This window comes from Cyanistes caeruleus, chromosome 4 (genome assembly GCF_971803275.1).
Source record: "Cyanistes caeruleus chromosome 4, bCyaCae1.hap1.1, whole genome shotgun sequence".
NCBI lineage: Eukaryota > Metazoa > Chordata > Aves > Passeriformes > Paridae > Cyanistes > Cyanistes caeruleus.
The window spans coordinates 53923927-53945645 of NC_141704.1; the positions used below are offsets into that span (position 1 = coordinate 53923927).

Genomic DNA, 21719 nt, shown 5'->3' on the forward strand with positions numbered 1-21719 from the left:
CACTTCTACTTGTGCTCCTTCCTTCTCTTCAGTATCTTTCACTTTTTAACCATGCTGAGAACACTTCCAAGCAACCCGTTACATTTCATCTTGGTTACTGCAGATACATATTTTCTGGATACAATGGCATTTTCATTGCCAAGAAATATATTCAAAAGGAAAATTTGCTAAGACTAACTGCCAGCAGCTCTCACACCCATTTGAAATAAGAAAGCCTCCAGCAAGATTCAAGTGCTGGGGTTGAGTAAAGACTGCAGCACCAGATTTATATAACTTAGATGGGTGCCATAAACCCTAGATGATAGAAGCAGATTTTCTCTCCACTCAAAAGGTTATTTAATGATTTATGCGAAATAGAGCAAGTCCAGGAGCAGAGACCGTGTGCACAACTCAGCCTTGCAGTAATACACTGGCTATAACAAACACACTCTGATTATATAAAACTAGGAATCTTCCACATTGGAGGGCGGTGCCATACCTTTAGAGATGGTCAAAAGTCTTAACTTTGGCTTTTGATGTAAAATGCAAGCATTTATTCCATACCATGAGATAAGATAGGAAAATTCTTTGAACTGTAACAGCACTATTAGAACCTGCCCTGGATTCACAATCCTTCACACCAATGGCTCCTATCTTGTTGTGGAATCTAAGAGTGCCAAGAGCAGTCCAGTGAGAGATCAAACAAGCCTTGCCATGACAGTGTAAGAGTGTACTCAGGCTGCACACAGTGTCACGATAGCCCCCTTTTTTCTTCTATGTCACTTTGTTGTGACCCTCATGGCACTCAACCTTCCAGTGCCATTCTCAGGCACTTGCCAGCAGCTATGTTCTGGTGACAAGGTTTTTTTGCCTAATGGGCACAACAGTTATGTGCAGAATACACAATAACATTAATAATTTGATCCTGCCTGTCAAGAAATTACCTGAACATTTTTTCACCTTGATTGACTCAGCTCTTTTATCAACCAGTATCCAGCACTTGTTTGGCTACTGCAGGTTTTGTTTGATGTCAACAGGTCCAGAGCAAAATCATGTGTGTAACATTACTGATAGCACTTTACAGTATTTTTCGTTGTTATTTTTATTCTTTCAGGAAAAGACCAGTATTGAATTAAATTGGTGAGTTTAAAGTTTTAATTTTGGCGCTATCAGCAAGCCTCATATCTTAACAATGAAAAAAACATCTTGAAATACACAGCAAATATATTGTGAAGGTATTGATTTTTATTAGTCATCAGTCAATCCCCCATTCAACTCAGACATGGAGTATAGAACAGCATTCAAAACTACAGAATAAAATAATGTTTCTGCTAAACCAGAAATCATCCCTGTGAGCTCTGGACTAATTTCTTAAAAGCAATGAGCTTACGTCACAATATAAATCAGATTTTTTGACTCAATAAAAAGGAATGCAGTCTCATGGTAGTGGAATTGAGGCAATGCCTGAAATGATATCCCAGATCAAGCAAGTCTGTGACCTTCAAAGTAGGGAAGGATCTAAAGCCTACCTTGAAGTGAATCAAAACATTAGTACACAATGTTGGCACTTTTCAAATATTGGTCAATATTTTGTGCATGCTCTGTTTATGTTAGCCTAAAATTCATGCCAGCAAGTAAAACCCAGCATTCATTTAAATTGGCATGGAAATCTGAAACAAGCTTTACAAATCTCAAAGTTGTTAGGAACAGTTGGAATTTTGCCTTTTCACAGACCTCCCTCTATCTCTCAAAATAGAACTAGAATTTCAATTGCAAACATTTCTCTAAATGCAGATGCTACAAATATGACTCCAGAATGTTTTATTATCTATGCCCCACCTCTACTTATGAAAAATGTTGTAATTTTCAATAATAAATTGAAGTCAGAATATGCAGAACTGCCCTACTGTATTATGAAAACTACCACTACACTGGGCTTCAGAAAAATTACGAGATGGTGTCAATAATATAGAATTTTGTTTTTCATTATTCTAAACATGTTGATCATCTGTGCACAACAGGCAATTTATATACTTTTTACAATTTAGAGAAAGATTTAATTCTGTATATCAAATTAGAGAACACCAAATTTAAAGTCCATATCTGTCTTTTTCCAAACTTTTTACTATGGCAGGCAGTCTAATAAATATGCTTCCTGACAGCTTAATTGTTCACATTAAGTAATTTGGTGTACCTGCACAAATAAAATAAAGCCATACAAACATTCTAATTGTCCTTGAAACACATAAAACAACAGTTACTTTAATGAATTAACACAGGAGATCATCTTACCTGCCAGGGAGTAGACAAAACAAGGTGTAATAAGATGATAGATGAAAAACCAAATGGATATCTTCTGTTCTGCCATTATCTCAAAAGGAATTGTGCATTGCAATACCATCACTCAGAGAACTAAAAATGCCTATTATAGAGAAAGAAGAGAGAGTGAATAATTCTGACATAAAGTTTTATCTCATATCACATTTGGTCTGGCAGATTATGTGACTAAACTGAATACTTAAGAGTTAATATAGGAGAGAATCTTTTGAATAATAATTGGATCATCAGAATTTCTGGATTAAATCAATTATCTCTATTATTCAGAAAGCTCTCTGTTTCAGAGTACTGAAATTTTCTGGTGATAGTATAATATGGTAAATATTAAAACTGAACATCCTTTTTTACACTTCTGGATTCTATCCTCCATCTCAGTAAATACTACATTTCAATTCATGACTTCAAAGTCTGTAAAAAGAAGATCACAGTGAGACTGAAGCACATGCATCTCTTTCAGATTCATTTTGTCTAGTATATCACTATTTTAAACTTTTAATAAACAATAAATGGTGCTTCACAGAGGTGGTTTTATTTTTTATGAGTTTCCTTTAAAATACTGAATATAATCATTATTGCAACGTTGTTTTCAAAGGTTTCTCTCTTCCATAGGGAGAAACTCTGCCTGTATATATACTAAAACCAAACTAAAAAAGCATGCAGCTTCTTTTGAATAATCTAAGATTTTCTAAATTATTTTTCAGACACTTCTGTAAGATTTGTTACTACATTCAATCAGAATATTTTGCAAGTTTTTGTTTCTTGCTAGGGACTATTATCTATTTCTTTAGGGAAATGTGTCATCATGTTTGCAGTACGCAATTCTCTAGGCTTTTTTGATGGATTTCTTGTCATGAATATATAAATACACCCTTTACATCCATCACATCTTGTTCTTACTTCTTGATTGGATCTGCTCTAGCACTCGTTAAGACCTTCACACAAAGAAAGGCTCACAGCTTATTTCTGACAGAATATTGTATCTCAGGCACATGCTGATATCATCCAGTCTCCTCAGTATATCCATTTTGTTACTATTTCATAATAAAATATGCTTATACATACTTAAACACCTTTCAGTAATACACATCCCAGGACACGGCGCATGCTAAAAAAGAAGACTTGTAGATTTGGGACATTGTTTTGTGGTAGATTTGAGCAGTTCTGGGTTAGCAGACGGACTTAATGATCTCAAGAGATCTTTTCCAACCTAAACGATTTTATGATTCTAATATTGCACTCTCGCTTTTTGCAAGGTGTAATCTCAGTGCTCCTGCTTTCCAGGCCCCCATGCCAGGAGTTGATGACTCTGACAGAAATGTCCACATTTTACCATGACTCTTTCCCTTTCCACATCAAAATTTTTACTAAATTGTTAATTTCTAAAATCCAGATATCTTAGATCTTGTTTTGAAACTGCCCTGTTTCCCACCTCCAATACCAAGAAAGGAGCAATTTTAAATTACAAAGCACAAGTACAAATACACTTGAATTCCTAAGTATGGTTGGGATAAATCCTGCCCGTATTACAGAGAGCCTCTCATCTGAGCTGCTGCCAGACATGCCTGCTGTAGTGGCTTGGCCATCGGGGCCTTTTACTTGTCCCCTCTTTCTCAGAATAATGCTAAGATATTCATTTGAACATGCCTCAACAGTGAACTTCCTTAGAACAGAGTTTCAGGAGTGTTTTGATAAACTCTAAATGCAGGAAAATTACAAGAAATATCACAAGAAAATCTTCCAGCTCAGAAATTACAGGAGCTGTTGCATGTCACATTTTTTCCTTTTTTTTTTTTTTTAGCGGAATAAATCCTAAATAAAAAGTTAAAAGCTACGTGACCCTACAATTATGGCTGTTATATGAAAACTGAGCTCAGCAAAACAGACAAGAGTTAAACAGTGATTCCCCAGAACTGAGATTTATTTAGAAATATTCCCTAGAAAAAGGCTCTTACATTGGCAACACATATGCTTAGTGTAGCTGGATCCAAGGAGAAAAATTTACTAAATGTCTTTACCTTCCCACTTCTGTTGGCACTAAAGTTTCTTGAGAGTCTGTCACACAAATGATATCCACAACTATTTCAGGCATTGGCCTTGACCGATGTATGAACTGCTGTGTCTGTATGATTCATCCAGAAGACAGTGGTGAGTTAGACCAAGAAATGACTTTGTATACTTTTATAGCAGCCATGCCCTGACTATGACATCCTTATGATAAAACACTGCCTTCCCTGAAACATTTGTTTCCAAATGACATGAGTAAATTGCATAGTTATGCTGAAATAATTAAATAGCAAAGAAAGAGGAACCCTTTAGGGAACAATGGTAATTACACATCAGCTCATGGTGATAATAACTGTGTTCAAGCGTATTGATAGAGGAGACTGTTAAGAGCACTGTGTTCTCTGAATTATAGTCATAGATGGAAGATCCCTCCTCCCTCTCTTCATCAGAATTTAGGTTCAATTTTGGGAATATACAATGTTCTCCAGTTCTCAAAAAATCCCTTTTTGCTGGCTCAGAAAAAAAAAAAAAAAAAAATGGTTTGAACAATGACTTCAATTGCAGTAAATAAAAATTGTGTCAGTAAATGCTATAAATACTTCATTTGATTCAGAGACAAAAATATCCACCCTGCCAGGATTTAAATCCTTTCCCTACTCTCACTTGTTTCGGCTGAGTGGGTTCTGTATATAAAGCACAGCCATCCCTCCTGATTCATCTCAGCTTGTGGGTGAGAAGCTGTTTCACATTGCTCTGCTGAATTTTGGCAGAACTGGCTGCTACAAGATGAGACAGCATGCAGGTTATCGCTGTGTGTGTGAGGTGCTAGAGCTGAGCACGGTGTTACCACCCAGCCGCCCAAGGAGTCGTCCAGCACATCTGAGCTAGCAGCACTGGTGCCGCAGGCAGCACCGTGGGCTGCAGTGCTCAGGCAGCATAATCTACTTCTGCTTTACAGCTCTCAACTTTTTTTTTCTTTGCAGAGTGAGAGGGATATTGCTGCCTAATTAAAAATCATTCCTGAACAAATGATCAGCAGAGTCACTCTTCTCTGAAAAAGCTGAGTGACTACATACCTAGACATACTTCCTTCAGTCTGCACAGTACACAATCTTTCTTCTTCCAAACAAAGCATCAAAATTTTAGCAAAAAAGTAAGCCATTTGAAAAATATGTAATAAAACAAGCAGGCATTTAACTGCAACCATGTCATGTTTAAATACCAACTAATGCTCATTAACACACTTAATTCCCTTTGGACTGTTCAGTTTCCCAAGAGCCACTCACCACTACAGAGCCTTTGCTAGATTAAAAAAAAAACAGGTTCTGGTGAGCTCTCTGGAGTGCAATCCTCCGAGAGGATGTGGAAAAAAGTGGGGCATTGGCAGCTGAATGGTAAGCACGTTCAATTTTGAACACAGGGACCTGTCAGAGTGTTTCTGGAAGCTTGCAGTGTCTCGTGTTGCTTCATTAGCATGAGAGGTGTTCCCAGGACACAAGGCTAAACCTGTCTCTCTGTATTCAATTGTAAGGATTCTTTTCCCAATTTCTCAAAATGCAAATTAGGGAAATGTCTACATTTTCTGCCATATCCTGTGTGGCTTTCTTCAGATCTTCAGTGCACTGTGGCATTTTTTAAAGAGAAAAAGACACCTATTTTACAGCTATGGAAGTAGACAGTGTTTTCCATCACTTCCCTACTAAATCCAAGCATGCAGATGACATTATCATTTTGCAAGGACATAAAGCATTTATAGGGTAGACACAAAAAGAAATTACAAACAGCAGGTAATTGAAGTAATTTTTTGAATAAATATTTTTAAAATATTAATATTTTGAATAAATATTTTCAAGACCAAAGGCAGTAAAAATAAGGTACATAATCTACCAGATTTGAAATCAAGGGATAGGGATAGACAAGGGACAGCAGAGCAACAGTAGAGGATGTTGAAGGGGTGAAGAGACAAGGTAAAGATCTCAACACTACAGAGGGAAGAGATGTCACGTGAGACACGTAAGTGATCTGTGGGAAGATGGAAGCAATAAACCAACCTAAAAGGGGCAGTAGAGGGAAAGTGAAGGAGATATAGGTAGATAAAGATGTACGAGAATTACCAGATGCTTCTGTCAGTAAATCTCAACATTTACCATGGAAGAGCCTTCCTGAACCTTGCTCTGGCAAGGCTTTCAGTGTGGGAACACTGTGATTACTGTATCAGCCCCTGACATCCACTCCAGGCTCCAGTCAGGAGCTCCAAGTGCTGAAGGGGAAGAGAGAGGGCAGAAGAAAGTGTTTAGGAGCCCTGGCATGGTACACTTAGATAGAAGAGGTAAACTGAGATGCCTGCTATGATCCGCATTTCCTGGTATTATGATAATTACAGACATTCAAGTTCTAGAATTGATAGAGATTCTGTCCAGATTAAACTGTAAATAGATACAACAATCTAGTGGAAATATGTGGTTCTTTATCCTTTTTCAAAAAAATGAATATATATAATTGCAATAATTCACTTGCAAATTAACACAGTGGCAAGTTATAATCAAAGTCTTTTAGGAGTCACACAATACTTCAGCCTAATCAGTGTTTTGTATTTGTTTTTACTTCAGACTCTTTCAGTGATTTTTGTAAGCATGTAATTGCTCCTCATCTTTATTTTCTTAACAGAGTTGCATTTTCTTCTATGATAAGTAACTCCTCACAAATCTTAGTAGTTGCTCAGTGTGTAGAAATACCACAAAGCATTTTAATTAAAAAAAAACTATTATGTGCAGTGCATATTATTTATTTTAGTGCTTTTTGTCCTTTTCTGCTATTTTGTCCTTTGCAAATTAATATTGTGATCAATGAATGAGTTCTGACAATTTACATGACATTAAAAAGGACACTGAATCTTGTTCATAAGTCTGACTTCTCAATCATCACCCACACACAATCGAATTTATTTCTGAAGCCAATAATTTAGCCACTAGAATTTATAGCTTTCTCTATTACTGGAAAAGTGATGACAGTCAAGATCCTTGCTATAGCACAGATTTGTTTCATTCCAGTGGTCTGGGATTGCTGTAAGCAACGTTCCAAGCCAACCCTGCTCTTACAGCATTGCTGCATCTGCAGAAGATTTTAGGTGTTAGCTAGTGCTCACTTAGGAATCCAAAAGTGACTTTAGTTCCCTTCATAAAGGCTTGTAGAAATACTTCACTTCCTTATGATTTCTATAATTATAATCTTTGTTTTTGACAGATTTGTTCAAGTGGAAATGGAATCTCAAATCCACCACTCACAATACTGCCCACTGGCCCAAACAGTCCATCACTAACAGTCATGCTTCTAATATTTTCCACTTCATCCTAAACAAAGAATACAGCTACACTCTCCCTTTCACATGAATGAAATCCAGATAAAAAGCACATCAGTTTGATAGCCCATAAGTAAGATACTCTTCTTGAACAGAATTTACAATTTCAAGGACAATATGCAATGACATAACAAAAAAGCACAAAGTTGGAGCAACTTGCAGTCTAATCCTTCCCCTCCAACAACTCAGGGATTTTTAACTGCTTACAGGTGCTAAGTGACCAATAATAAAACAAAACAAAACAAAACAAAACAAAACAACCAAGAATCAGTTTATTAATATATTTTAAAGGCTAAATTATCAAATGTTTCTATCACTTGCTTGAGTTGGATAACTCAGCCAGATCTGTGATTTTGCTTAATAAACACTGATTTGGAAATACAAAGAATCAGTATCTTAGAGGTGATCTGGAATTAAATGTGAACAAAGATGACATGGAAGACAAGAACTTCAACTGCACCAATAACTAAAGGAAAACAAAGGATAAAATGTGGGTCCATTAATAAATGTAGTGGGAACACTGGTTACAAGAGGATGCTCAAAAAGAGTTGATGGACACCCTAATAAGGCTGCTTGAAATCATCTTTGAAAGGTTGTGGTGATCAGAAATGGTCCCTAAGGACTGGAAGAAAGCAAAGCCACCCCAGTCTTCAAAAAAGTCAGCTTCACCTAAGTCCTTGGAAAGCTGATGTAGTGCCTCATTCTGGAGGCCATTTCTATCCACATAGATGACAAGAAGGCAATTAGGAGTAGGCAACAAAGATTCTGGGAAGGAAAATCATGTTTGACCAATCTTATTGCCTTCTACAATAAAACAACTGCCTGGATGAATGAGGGGAGAGCAGTGGGTATTTTCTAGCTCGACTTCATCAAGGTTTGCAACACTGTCTTCAACACAACATCCTCATAGGAAAACTCTGGAAGTGCAGGCTGGACCAATGGACAGTGAGGTGGATTGAGAACTGGCTGAACAGCAGATCCCAAAGTTTTATAATAAGTAGCACAGGGTTTAGTTGGACTCCTGTCACTAGTGTCCCCCAAATTCAGTACTGGGCCCAGTATGGTTTCATGTATTCATCGATGACTTGCATAAAGATGCATCCTCAGTCTGTTCACTGACAACACAAACCTGACAGGGGGGCTGATACCCCAGAGTGCTGTGAGCTCTTCAGAAGGGTCTCAGCAGGTTGGAGAGGACAGAGAAGAATTGTCTGAAATTCAATGAAGGCAAATGCAGGTTCCTGCACTTGAGAAAGAATGCACAAACACAAGCTGTATCATCACTCCCATTTTCATTATTTCTGTTTTGTCTCTTTCTCACAGTTCACACAACTAATAATAAGTCTTATGTCGACATGATTTCTGAGCCTGAGAGAGTTTCAGCCTATCAGGGGCTCATCTGTTTCCCAGGGGAAAAGTTCCTGGGAAATTTTCTCTCAAGGACTGTTTTATTGTAAATAGATTATATTTCTCAAAATAATACTGAACAGATGTTCTTGGTGTGTTCTCTCTTATCCCACCAATGGGATGAGAGAGGTGTTGTTCCCTCTACCAATCAGGGTGACCTGGTTGGAGAAAGATATAAGGGTTAAGAAAACCCCACAATAAAGGCTTTTGCCTCATGATGAAGCAGCTGGTCTGTGTCCGATTATCTGGGGAATCCTCAATACATCGTGTCCTTCAGCGACAGTCTTATTTTTGTTATTTGCATCCACCAATTCATCATGAATCAACATTAATTCTCTTCCCTACAAGGGCCTTAGGGCAGCCACACATCTGTCTCAGCCTGCAGTTAACCAACACCTACGTAACGAAGGGTCATCTGGTAATACTGTTATAAACATATATTTTCAGAAATATTTTAGGCATCTTCTAATCTGTGGTAAGTTCAACAACTCATCTTTACTATGAATCATTAATACAGTTTAGTTACTTTTCTTAAGTCAGCTGCAAAAACATCGTTTTGAAATACTTTCAGATGATGCTTAGTGGTACTTATGCACTGTCTTTAATTATCACATCAGCAACTAAGGGTCAGACAGACAGTCCCTATTCACACTATTTGATTTATCAGCAACTGGTTGCTCTTCCAAGGTAATAAATATGAAAAAGGTCACTTAAGACTGTCTTAACACACAGGCATTACTCACTTTTCTGAAAGCTTGCAGTAAGGCATTTGCTGCTTAAAGACTGCCTGGTAAAATATTTCAGCAACAAAAATTAATAAACCTCCTTTCAAGTCCTGAGCATCCCACAGAACAGTGTATTACTCTGCTCCCATATGTATGAGTACCTTCCACTTGTGTCTTCAAGACTAAGCATTTTAAATTTGACTCCTGGGTAACCAAACATACCCAAGTCTCTAAAGTCAGCACAAAAAAACATCAGCCATGAATACAAATAAATATCTATTACTAAAACTGGGTATTCCTTCATGATAACACAGATTTTTAGATTACTTTGGCCAATAACTTTTAAGGGACAAAACACATTAATTCTCCAGAAAAATTAAGTGTATAATTGGTGTTATTTTTTTGAGCCTTAAATTTTGTTAAAGTTTATAAAATAAAAAAACCTATTAATGAGAATATTATATTGAACTTAAATCTCAAAGAGATTTCTAAGAAAAAACAATCATGTTTCAGAAAAATGAAATGAAGACTGTATAAAAAATATCATGCTCTTGGCATTTTCATTAAATTTTCACATTTTCTTGAACTTAGAAATACCTTGTTATTCATCAGTAAATGGAGATACTGGAATGAATCATGTATATACAATAAGTTCACAGCAGATGTATTTATATACATAAAAATGTAACAGTTTATCCATATAATCTGTAAGTCAAGATACTCTATAAAATACTTCTTATTATACAGCCAAAGACAAGCTCAGTGGGAGATTTCATCTTCAAAATGCATGTTTCCTAGCAACTCTCTTGAAATCAGAGTAGCATTTTTTAAATTTACATCAATCACTTGGAACTGTTGAGAATACTTAAAAACATCTCTTTCATCCTATGAATAAACAGTTTGAATCAAACTAGCAGCTGCAAAAAGGAGAAAAAAGGAGAATCAATTCAATGTTTACTAAAACTTGCTGGTGGATTTTGGAACAATACATTATTTGTGCCTTTTTGGTTTTAAGCTTACACATTTCAGAACAGATGTTGGTGAGATCCATTGGTGTTTTTTATAGGTTTTAGCTGCCACGACCATCTCAAAGCTCCTCTGTGTTTTAAAGACTACTTTTCAAGGATACATGCTCATGAGGTAGGCTTAGCTGTACTCTGAAGATTTTAGCAGACAAGTAATGGTTTCATTCTATTGATTTCATGACCTACAACCAAAGCGGTTTTTTTGTAGTCTTCAGATTTTTGGGGAGAAAGCTTAGTTTTGAAAGCTCAGTTTCTTGCCTCCTAATTGTCAGTTGATACTTTTCATACGTGAGTTATCTACCAATGCCAGTAGAGTCTCAGAGGCACACAGGAGGTACAGAAATCTCTCTTAACACTTAGTCAACAAGGAGGGATGCAGGGATATGCACCACCAGAACAGCCTTTGGAAATCTCTGTGCCAAAACCACTACGCCTGACATAAGAAATCATATTTTCCCAAAGCTGTTCAGAATCTTGATCTCATGATTGCACTTAGGTTAAATCAAGGAAAGTCAAGGAACAAAATAGATGGGAAAATGGACAGACAATGGGACAAAAGGGTCTGGTTGTGACTCCTCTGGGTGGCAGGTCTCTATTCTGTGTGCATGTGTGTGAATAGACAAACAGGCGCCCACCACTAGGACGGGACCATGAGCCCAGGTCCCTATGGTGGCAGCAGCAGGAGATAACAAAATGTGTCAGAGGACTGAGTGGTGGCAGCTGGACAAGGGACCACAGGCTGCAATACTTGGTAATTCTTGATTTCCAACGTCTGGACAAAAAAATAGAATTTTTTTTTTTTTTTTTCAATTATTTAGGTTTATTTGGGTGTTATATGTGACCAAAACTGTTCAGAAAGCAAGGTTGGTCATTCCAACTGTACTGTTAAGTATTCACACAATATTAATATTCTGATTTTTCATTGTCTGGTACCACAACTGAAGGTCAAGAAACCCATTACCTAAGAACAAGAAAAGCATATAATCACCGACAGACATTGTTCTACCCAGTAAAGGCAAAGTAATCAGCATATATTCTAATATCTCTGATGATATGCTGGTGGATCTACAAATTAGAAACATCCACACTTAATGTCTTTCAAGGAAACAATTTATAGAGGCTTTAATCCATTAACTTTTACACATACTTTCTATAATGCCTGCCCATGTCCTTCTTTCTTGACCTTTTCCCCAAAGTGCCCAACTTTTCTTAATTGATCTAATTTAAATGGAGAGGCATGTAAGATACTTTTCACATTCAATTTATTTGTAAAAAAATTTGATAAAACTATCCCCAGATGTACAGCTGAAATGGCAAGGGAACAGACAAAGTGTTACTCACAGTAAGCAATACCAAGAATTAAATAGCATCATTATGTTCATTGGAATCTCCGTGCTTTCATACTGACGGAGGTATGAGAACACAGTTCAGCATGTGTAACAATATATTAAAAGGCTATGTGAAGGATGATGCTATTAGTAGCTACCCAGAATTGCTGTATATCACATTCTGTGGTCTGCTAATGCATCTGTCAAATGAAACATTATAGCAACACAAATTTAGCCATTTAGTATTTCCAGTTCTCAAAATATTACAATAAATCATCTTTTAAATGTACAATGTACAATGTTTGTTCTGTAGCATTCTCTGGGGTATTTGCCTTCATTTGGTAAAAAAAAACAAATTACAATTTCCATTACAGTACCAATATGAAAAAAATCTTCCAGTAGAAAAAATTACTACAATATATTTGATATACACAATAAAACTCACCTTTTTCTTCTTTTAAGAAGCTAGCTACAGAGTACCTCTATGTCACAGCACAGATAGCTTCTGTGCTGATGGTACAACAGAAAAATCACTGAAATTTCATAATAAGTCAGTATTATATATTTTATGGATAGATCTATATCTTAGATATACCATCTTACATTACTATTTGCTTTGGTAATTTATTTTAATGCTGTAATCTCACTTTCCTTTTATAGCAAACACAGAAATGCAAGGGCAATTTTGAAGAGCTAACATTTCAGTATTTATGATCCAAAGCATGATCTCAAGTCCCAACTTCTGCAGATCATTCTTTGTACCCCTCAGCAGAAACATGACAACAACAGGAGCAATCCTTTGTCAGTATGGCATATTGGCACTGAAGGATTTAAGTAGAAGCACAGGGGAAAAAAGGAAATAACACAATTGTTTAAGACCCCTTAAAGGGTCAAAGGTTAGAGTCTCTATGGGAATAAAGTGTTATCAGATTGTCATGAAAAGATGAGGTTCAGAATACATGCAGCAAACATTGACGCACGAGACCCCCTTAACAGATCATGTACCGAAGAATTGGGAAATAATGTACATTAATATACCCTTCCTTGTACATGTCAACTGAATAAAAGCTAGACCTTTCCTGGTTTACATGGGCAAACTCTCCTTTGTCTGTGACTACTATAACATGGTCAAGAACAGATTTTTTTTATACAGACAAAAATAAAAATTCTCTTCATGTCTGCTCTCATATTTGACATCTGAGATTACAGGTGAAATTATTTAAGACACCCTGCTATATTCTTCAGTAAATTGTGTGACTTCATATTGTCTACATGTCTTATCAGAAGAAAAGCAATTAGATTGAGAAGAAAAAATAAGGAGAATTTAATTCCTTTGCTTACCATCAACCTTCCTCTGTCTTGATGTATACAGTTTGAAGAAAACAATCACTAATGGACAACTTTACTATTCACAAACTATTATAGCACTGTGTCAATAACATATAATGTGTCAGATAATTTCATTAAGAGCTCCTGTTAACACCACTATTTTATGCTTCATGGCATATCTTAAGATTATTTCTTCTAACGTTTCATTAGTATTTTTTTTAAAAAAATGTTTGTGCTTGGCAATTTGAATTTATCTTGAAAAGAATGTGAACATACAATGAACACCAAATGCATCTGAATCAAATACAGCGAGAAATGGTCAGATGATGGTCGCAAGTGACTAATATCAGGAGCTCTTGGACCTCATTATGTTTTAAAATAAATGTGACTCATCCAGTGTCTCATACATTTTATTGCAACCATTTATCTAAAATAAAACGCAAACACATAATAATAAATAAATATAAATTCCGAGGAGGGTTATCTGAAAGTGATTATCTGCTGTTGTGAAAAAAATTTAATGAATTTGACTAAAATCCGTATACATTTTGAAGATATTTTGAATACCTTTGTATTCAAAACTGAATATATACCTTGAAGATGGTTCTAAACGGTTGTTTTGTGTTTGAAACCTTTTGTTATTTATTTTGCACATTTAATTTTTCATTTCCTATGTTGATTCTCTTCCTAATTCCCAACAGACACAGGTTAGATCTTACAGTAACACTCAGGTGGAAGAAGTCTGACAGCCCTTGTTAACAACTCTTATAGAAGGCATTGTGAAAGTTTCCTTCAATTCAAGAAGAGACTAAAGTATATCTTTCTGAGGCTATGTTTCAGGGTCACTTTGACACAGCAAACTTCCTTTCTCATGTCTTCCCTTTCAGACCTATATTGATGTTTGTGCTGCCAGGCAGGCACACAACTGTAAGATACAAGCAAAGCTCTGAAGTCTTGGGTCTTTCCCATATAATAGTGCCAAAGGAAGGACATGGAAAAAGAAATTACATTTCAGAGGAGGTTTTTGACCTGTTCAGCTTGGTAATACTTGTCATTTGGAAGTAAATGTAAATTCACTCATGGTATAATTGCAAATGAAAAAAAGTCTGTTTTTTAAAAAAACACCATTATCAGTAAGTACAAAGCAGACAGTGTTCTTCCATGCTTAGAAAATCAAGGCATTCAGTGCAAAAAGGAATAAATTATGGAGGTCAGAAACCAGAATGGGTGCTCTCTGGACAGCAGCAACTCTGAAAAACATCTAAGGGATACAGTGGACAAGCAGTTTTACTGAGGTTTCCAGGACAATGCTATGCCTAAAAGAACTGCGTGACCCTTAGGGATTAAATGACTGAGAAATACAATTATCATGTGAATTTGCTTGTTAGAAATAAGCAAATTTGATTTGAACTGGCATGACTCATTTGTGAACATTACCAATAATTGTGATGCTGGGTGATATTTATTTAAAGAGCATGGAGAGATGTAAAATATACAAAAAAATTATACAAAAGGAGTGGAGAAAATGCCATATGGCAAGAATTTTGCTTGTTCAACCTGTATGGCATACCAAAGACATGAGTGGGGAATATCCTGGTTACAGAACATAAGTACGTCTTGAAAATATGGGAGACAAAAGGGTACTGCTATATTCCTGAGAAAGATACAATAAAACTAAAAATCTGGAATTTGATTCTGGAATGATTTAGATGGGATGTATGGCAAAATTGTAGCAAGGCATACAGAGACATTCCTAGCTCTTGAAGTCTCCAGTAAGTACTAAACACTTTCTTGCAAGGCAGCAAGTACCAACACTGAGGCAGCTGGCTGAAACTCACTGACAGAGCTCTCACTGCCTTTCAAGACCTCGAGCTGCAGATATAAGGCAGATGATGATGTTCTGGCATGGTGTTTCTCCAGAGTGGGATCCTTTCAGACTGACAAGCCTTGTTCCCTGTTCCAAACACCATTTTACAGCACCTCCTTTTAGTGTTTTCCACAAAGGAAAGTGAAAGTGAGTCCAGAAAATAAAGTGTCCTGCTCCAGTGAGGTTCAAAGTAGATTATTTTTCAGTGAGCAGCAACTTTTATTGCTCCTAGCAATTAAAAATACTCCAATCTACTTCTTTTCTGAGTACTACAGACATCTGTGGTAGCTACAAACAAAGCTGTGATCAAGAGATCAAAAATATAGAAAGAAATGATTGTAAAAGAAAAACTTCTTGATAATAGCTACAACAATTATTAAAGGTCTGGAGATGTTATTGGGCTATGAATTATGGTGAAAGATGTTCCATTTGCATAGAAATAAATTACCTGCAAGAAAAAAAATCTTTATAACCAGCACATTCATCATTTCATCAGCAGCAAGATAATGAAACAGACCTCCATGTATTATGGATAGATCTCACTGCTTCTCTCTTAAAAAAACAAGCTTCATGGTATATTTTAAATTAATGCCATAGACCATATGTAAAAGAGTATTGAGAAACTTTTAACTTGATTCTTCAAATGTACAGGCAAAAATTTTAAAGACTGATTTCCATATCTATTATTAAAAATATAATTTTCAAATATTTTCCAAATATTTTTGGGTGCTCTCTCTTTCCTCTTTTTTTCCTAAACATTTTACCCATTTCCACCAATTAATTTAACACTGAAACTTCATATTACGGTATTTAAGATGAAATGCTGCTCACTCTATCTTCTATACTTCCACTCTTTCCCCAAACACAATTCACTTCTTATGTCTCATTTTTCGCTTTTCACACAATCACAGAATCTCTAGATTGGAAGAGACCTTCAAGATCATCGAGTCCAACCCATGCCCTAACACAGACCATGGCACCAGCAGTCTTTGTAAACACATCCAGGGATGGTGACTCCACCACCTCCCCGGGCAGACCATTCCAGTACTTTGTCACTCTTTCCGTGAAAAACTTTTTCCTAATGTCCAACCTAAATTTTCTTTGATGCAGCATGAGACTGTGTCCTCTCATTCTGTCAGTTGCTGTCTGGAGAAAGAGACCAACACCCACCTGACCACAACCACCTTTCAGGGAGTTGTAGAGGGTGATAAGGTCACCTCTGAGTCTCCTTTTCTCTAGACTAAACAACCCCAGCTCCCTCAGCCGTTCCTCACAGGTCTCGTGTTCCAAGCCCCTCACCAGCCTCGTTGTCTCCTCTGGATGCGCTCAAGAGTCTCAACGTCCTTCCCAAACTGAGGGGCCCAGAACTGGACACAGCACTCCAGGTGTGGCCTCACCAGTGCTGAGTACAGGGAAGAATGACCTCCCTGCTCCTGCTGGTCACACTATTCCTGATCCAGGCATGGGGCCATTGGCCTTCTTGGCCACCAGGGCACACTGCTGGCTCATGTTCAGCTGCTGTCACCAGCACCCCCAGGTCCCTTTTTGCCTGGCTGCTGTCCAGCCACTGTCCCCAGACTATAACGTTGCAGAGGGTTATTTGGGCCAAAATGCAACACTTGGCACTTGGACTTAATAAACATCATCTTACTGGACTCTGCCCACCCATCCAGCCATTCCAGGTCTCTCTGCAGAGCCCTCCTACCTTCCAACAGATCAACACATGCTCCCAGCTTAGTGTCATCTGCAAATTTACTAATGAAAGACTCAATTCCCTCATCTATTTCATCAATAAAAATATTGAACAGAACAGGCCCCAGCACAGACCCCTGAGGGACACCACTGGTGACTGGTCCCCAGCTGGGTGCAGCACATCTTTCACCACCAGTCCCTGGGCCCGGCCATCCAGCCAGTTCCTAACCGAGAACAGAGTGCTCCTGTCCAAGCCAAAGCTGTTCCAGGAGGATGCTGTGGGAGACAGTGCCAAAGTCTATTGTCTATTTGCTCAAGTCCAAATAGACAACATCCACAGCCTTTCCTGCACTCACCAGGCAGGTCACCTGGTCATAAAGGGAGACCAAGTTGGTCAAACACAACCCACCCCTCCTAAATCCATTCTGGCTAGGTCTGATACCCTGGCCATCCTGTATGTGCTGCATAATGACGTTCAATATAAAACGGACTTGGCCATTTTTGCCTAATCTCAAGCACATTCAGATAAACACATGTACATCCATTCAATTTCTTGTCTGCATCTGCCTACCACCAGGAACCAGTAGCATCAAGAACCAGCCTTTTTGTACCTTTAGTTGCTAAACAAAAGCTTCCTCCAATAGTACTTTACCATTGCTTTTAGGTAATAGTTGAGTCCTTGTAAGTTAAATACTCTATGGTATTCACCCTATATGGTAGGGCATGATTTCAAATACTTCCATTATTCTTACGATTTTTCTATGAAGCCACTCAAATATTATAAATCTGCCTGAAAGGCATCTGCAGTGTTTACCTCAATCTTACTGAATATTTCCTATTTTACTGTAATTGAACATCAGAGAAGAATATTTACACATAGATACTGATTATCTCAAAGACTGCCCATGTCTTTTCTATAGAAATTCACCTCATGGAGATGATAAACTAATCCACAGAAATGTCTGAATTGTACAGATATCTACCTCGGGGAGGGGGAGGAACTGAACACCCCAGGAACTGCTTGTCTGCCTATATTTCCATTCTGTTCTGCATGGCAGCTATTCAGCATTAAGGAAGAAACTGTTCATTCTTTAAACCTGTTTTTAAAAATCATGTGGCATGCTTTCGGTTCTGTGAAATGCAGTTAATGAACTGTGCACAATGATTTTCTGTTAGATCTTGGCCTTCCCTATAATTTAATTGGCAATTAGTTCAACACACTGCACTGCATGCACTGCTAATGTTACCATGTGACCCGGACACAAAGTATTTTTTTAGAAAGGAGTAAAAGCAAATAAAAAGGGTGTATGAAATTCCAAGACTGGAAAGGATGTCTGAAACCCCATTACTACCAGCCCTTGGCAAAGCCCAAAGAAGGCTAGCAGATTGAAAATAACCTGTCTCCATAGGGAGCATCCTGCCAAAGGTCAGTGTGGTGGTGCATAAAAGGACAGAATAAAGGAGGCTTAAGAAGTGACCACAGCATTCTTCAGATTTCTTGGCTGTAATCCACTTATGAATATCACAGTTTTTATTAGTTTTCCCTTCTTTAATGAAAGCTGAAATACAACGCAATCGTTTATATTTCCAATGTCTCTAGCTTCAATGTAACATGTGGAGAATAAGGAAAGAAATGATGAATACCTTGACTGCTGATTTTTCTGCATGAATAAGACCATTATGGCTTTGGACTATAATCTGAATTCTCAGACAAGCCAGTCTAAGTGAATCACAGATTTTGAAAGCGTCCTGAGAAGCCACGTAATTCACCACTGTGCTACTACTCCTTCTGGATAAGGTTATACAACATAAAAATAGAAACAGTGCAGCACTGTACTTGAAGCATGTTTTAGCTGTTACCATTTTCTGTTTGTATTTAAATAATTTTTCTAGAATGTTTTGTGGCATAAGAGATGTCATTTCAAGAGTTAAAATAGAAAGCAGATTATTTTAAGCACTGTATGGACTCTTTTTTTCATAGGTACAGAATTACAGGCAACAATCTGTCCCAATGTCCTGTAGCAGATAAAGAGTAAGTGATGTATATAACTACTGTGCATCCCTGCCATGATGCAGCTGCTGCTTTTGTATCACTAATGGACTCCTCTCTTGGCAGAGAAGGAATCTTCTGTCCTTTTTCAACAGGTGACAGGCAAAAATAAATTGCAGATCCTTAAGTTGGCCTGTCAGGGAGCCAATTACCATTTCAGCTGACCAGAATCACTCAAAAAGAAAAACAAGGAAGAAGAATCATGACAGAAGATGACAAAAAAATGAAAGGAAAAAAAACAACAGAACTGGGTGAAAAGGAAAAGTGGATTCAATGCTGAAAATACGAGCAGTCTCAAAATAAAATTAGTATAGCCTCCTAGTAGTTGTGTTGTTTCCCTTGCTTTTTCATTTGATCAGAGTAAATGCAAAGACCAGGCCCCTGTGGATCTTTTCTGGTATCTTAACAAAACACACTTTGCCCCTGGCAAGTTTTTACAGTTCATTATTTCAGTGATTTGGGTTTTAATGGAGTGCTGCGTCTTATTCAGCAGTAAGTACTGGCATGAACTTGAGAGACAGCATGGGTAGAAGAAGGGGAGGAGACAGAGGGAAGGCTTTCTCATCCTTCCAATTTCAATACACTTCAGCTTCATCAGAGGAGGGAAGGGTACTGGCCTCAGGGACAAGGGTGCAAAGAAAAAAGGGATAAACATGGTGATTTGGCTTAATAATATACTGCCTACTATATCAAACTGGATTAGATACAGTTCATTTCCTGCAAAGGTTTCCCAAGATTTGCTTTACATTGCCTTGTGCCAAACTAGAGAGTTGTTTCCTGCTATCCCATAAACATGGGTTTAGTAGAAGGATACAGCTTTAGTATGAAGCTGTCTGCTGCATGGTCCTGAGTCTCAGCATATGACACCTCCTACTCTAAAGCTTGCTCCTAAATTGTCCCCCAGCAACTCTGCTGGGTAAACAATGACACCTAGGGAAGATGACAAATATCTCTCTCACAGATGCAATTTTACCATATGTTAAAGCTTAGAGAAAACTAATTTAGAGACTATTTAATGAGTGGCAGTCCTAACAAAATACCTACAGGTTTCTTTCCTTCAGAGTTTGCAGAAAACATGCCCGTACATATGGTGTTGCTGGCTTCATAATTCATAGTGTAAGGTGTTTGATTTGATTTAATATATATGTAAAAGTGGAGAGAAGCATAATTGAAAATCACAAATTTGCTTCCAGCTCTTATCTTCACATTGGAATGGGTATAAAATATGAGTCCTTTGGGAAAGGAAATGAGTGGTGCCACTGGAGGCTTGCCTGCACAAGGGTCAAATGCTAGGAAACTCATCAGCTGCTCAGGGTCCTGTCATTCACCTGGCATCCCACCGAGCTTCCTGCCATTGCATCCAACAGTAAATAACAGCAGATTTGTGGATTCCTACACAGAGAGCTTCTGTCAGGAGGGAGTGGCTTATATTACCCAGATTACACAGAAGCAGTTCAGGGAACTTTAAACATTTGCGGTTCCTGACAAGTCTGGTATCCTCCTTTCTACCACAAAGAAGCCTATCAGCTTTTTTCAAAATGTTTTATTAGAAAAAAATAAAAATTGCTCTTTATCAGATCTGAAAACACTTTTCAGAAGCTATCCCTAAAACCTAATTTCAGGTAAAAAGACATGGTTGTCTCAGTACTCATATTCTCTAGCACAGAAACACAGGGCTAGCACTCACTCATTGTCACAAAATGGGGGAAATAATAATGTGTGCTTCTGTCTACCTCTAGACAGGAAATTACCAGTAGAATTGAAAAAGAAGAGCTGGTACTGAGCAGTACTAAGTGCCTAGTAGTAAAAGAGTATGCTAAGTAAACCTGGTATACTACTAAGTATACTAAGCAGTAAACTAAACAAAGTTTCCAAATAAAAATAAATAATAAAAAACCTGAAATTTGTCTTAAAAGAATTATGTTCCTGGGATAGGGGTGCAGGCTACATGGAAAGAAGACAAATATCTATTTTTTTTATAACTGGGATCTATACAGAGCATTTGGTAGAAATTGGAAAGTTGTTCACATATTTTCAGATGTGATTCAAGATTCTGTTTTATCAATGTATATCAAAGTTCATAAGATTATATTAATATCAAATAAACTATAAGTACAGCCTCACTTAAATCTCAAAACTTATTTGACCCATAATGTTTAGGTTTATAAAATGTTGACTGGGGGCTTGAGGACTCAACACACCTCACTGTGCCAAGTTTGCCATTAAGAAGAGTAGGGCGAGTTGCTCAGACAGATGGAGCTGGTCTGATTCCATGCCATGCTAAAAAAAAAATGATTACCACAGATTCTGGGAATGTCCTTGATAGAAGTGACTTTTGCTGTTCTTGAACTGTATTTTTGTATTTTGCACACCTCTCTGAACACACTTCATGGGTCCCTAACCCAGTTATGAGAATGGGCTGTGAGAAGCCTCCCCGAGGCCTCCACTACACATGTGCTGACCCTTGGGCTGGGGGCTATGCTGCATTCGAGCTCTTGCCAGAGAAATGCTGCAGACACCTGCACCCAGACCTGACCTTGCCTTGCTGACTTCAGTCCAGACTGGCAATCCAGACTCTTGCCTGTTTCCTGATTTCCATCACTGGACCTCCTCTGCTC

At 37.6% G+C, this 21719-nt stretch overlaps 1 protein-coding gene across 7 annotated transcripts in view; it reads right to left on the reverse strand.

Moving 5' to 3' along the window:
* Nucleotides 1–21719, reverse strand: part of CNTN1 (contactin 1) — a 207545-nt gene that overhangs the window by 73306 nt on the left and 112520 nt on the right. For all 7 annotated transcript variants that reach the window (XM_086884683.1, XM_086884682.1, XM_086884681.1 and 4 more), the window contains one exon: nt 2272–2401. In XM_086884683.1, the coding sequence (XP_086740809.1) occupies nt 2272–2380 (109 nt within the window). In that variant the 5' untranslated portion in view covers nt 2381–2401. The remainder of the gene's footprint in view (nt 1–2271; nt 2402–21719) is intronic.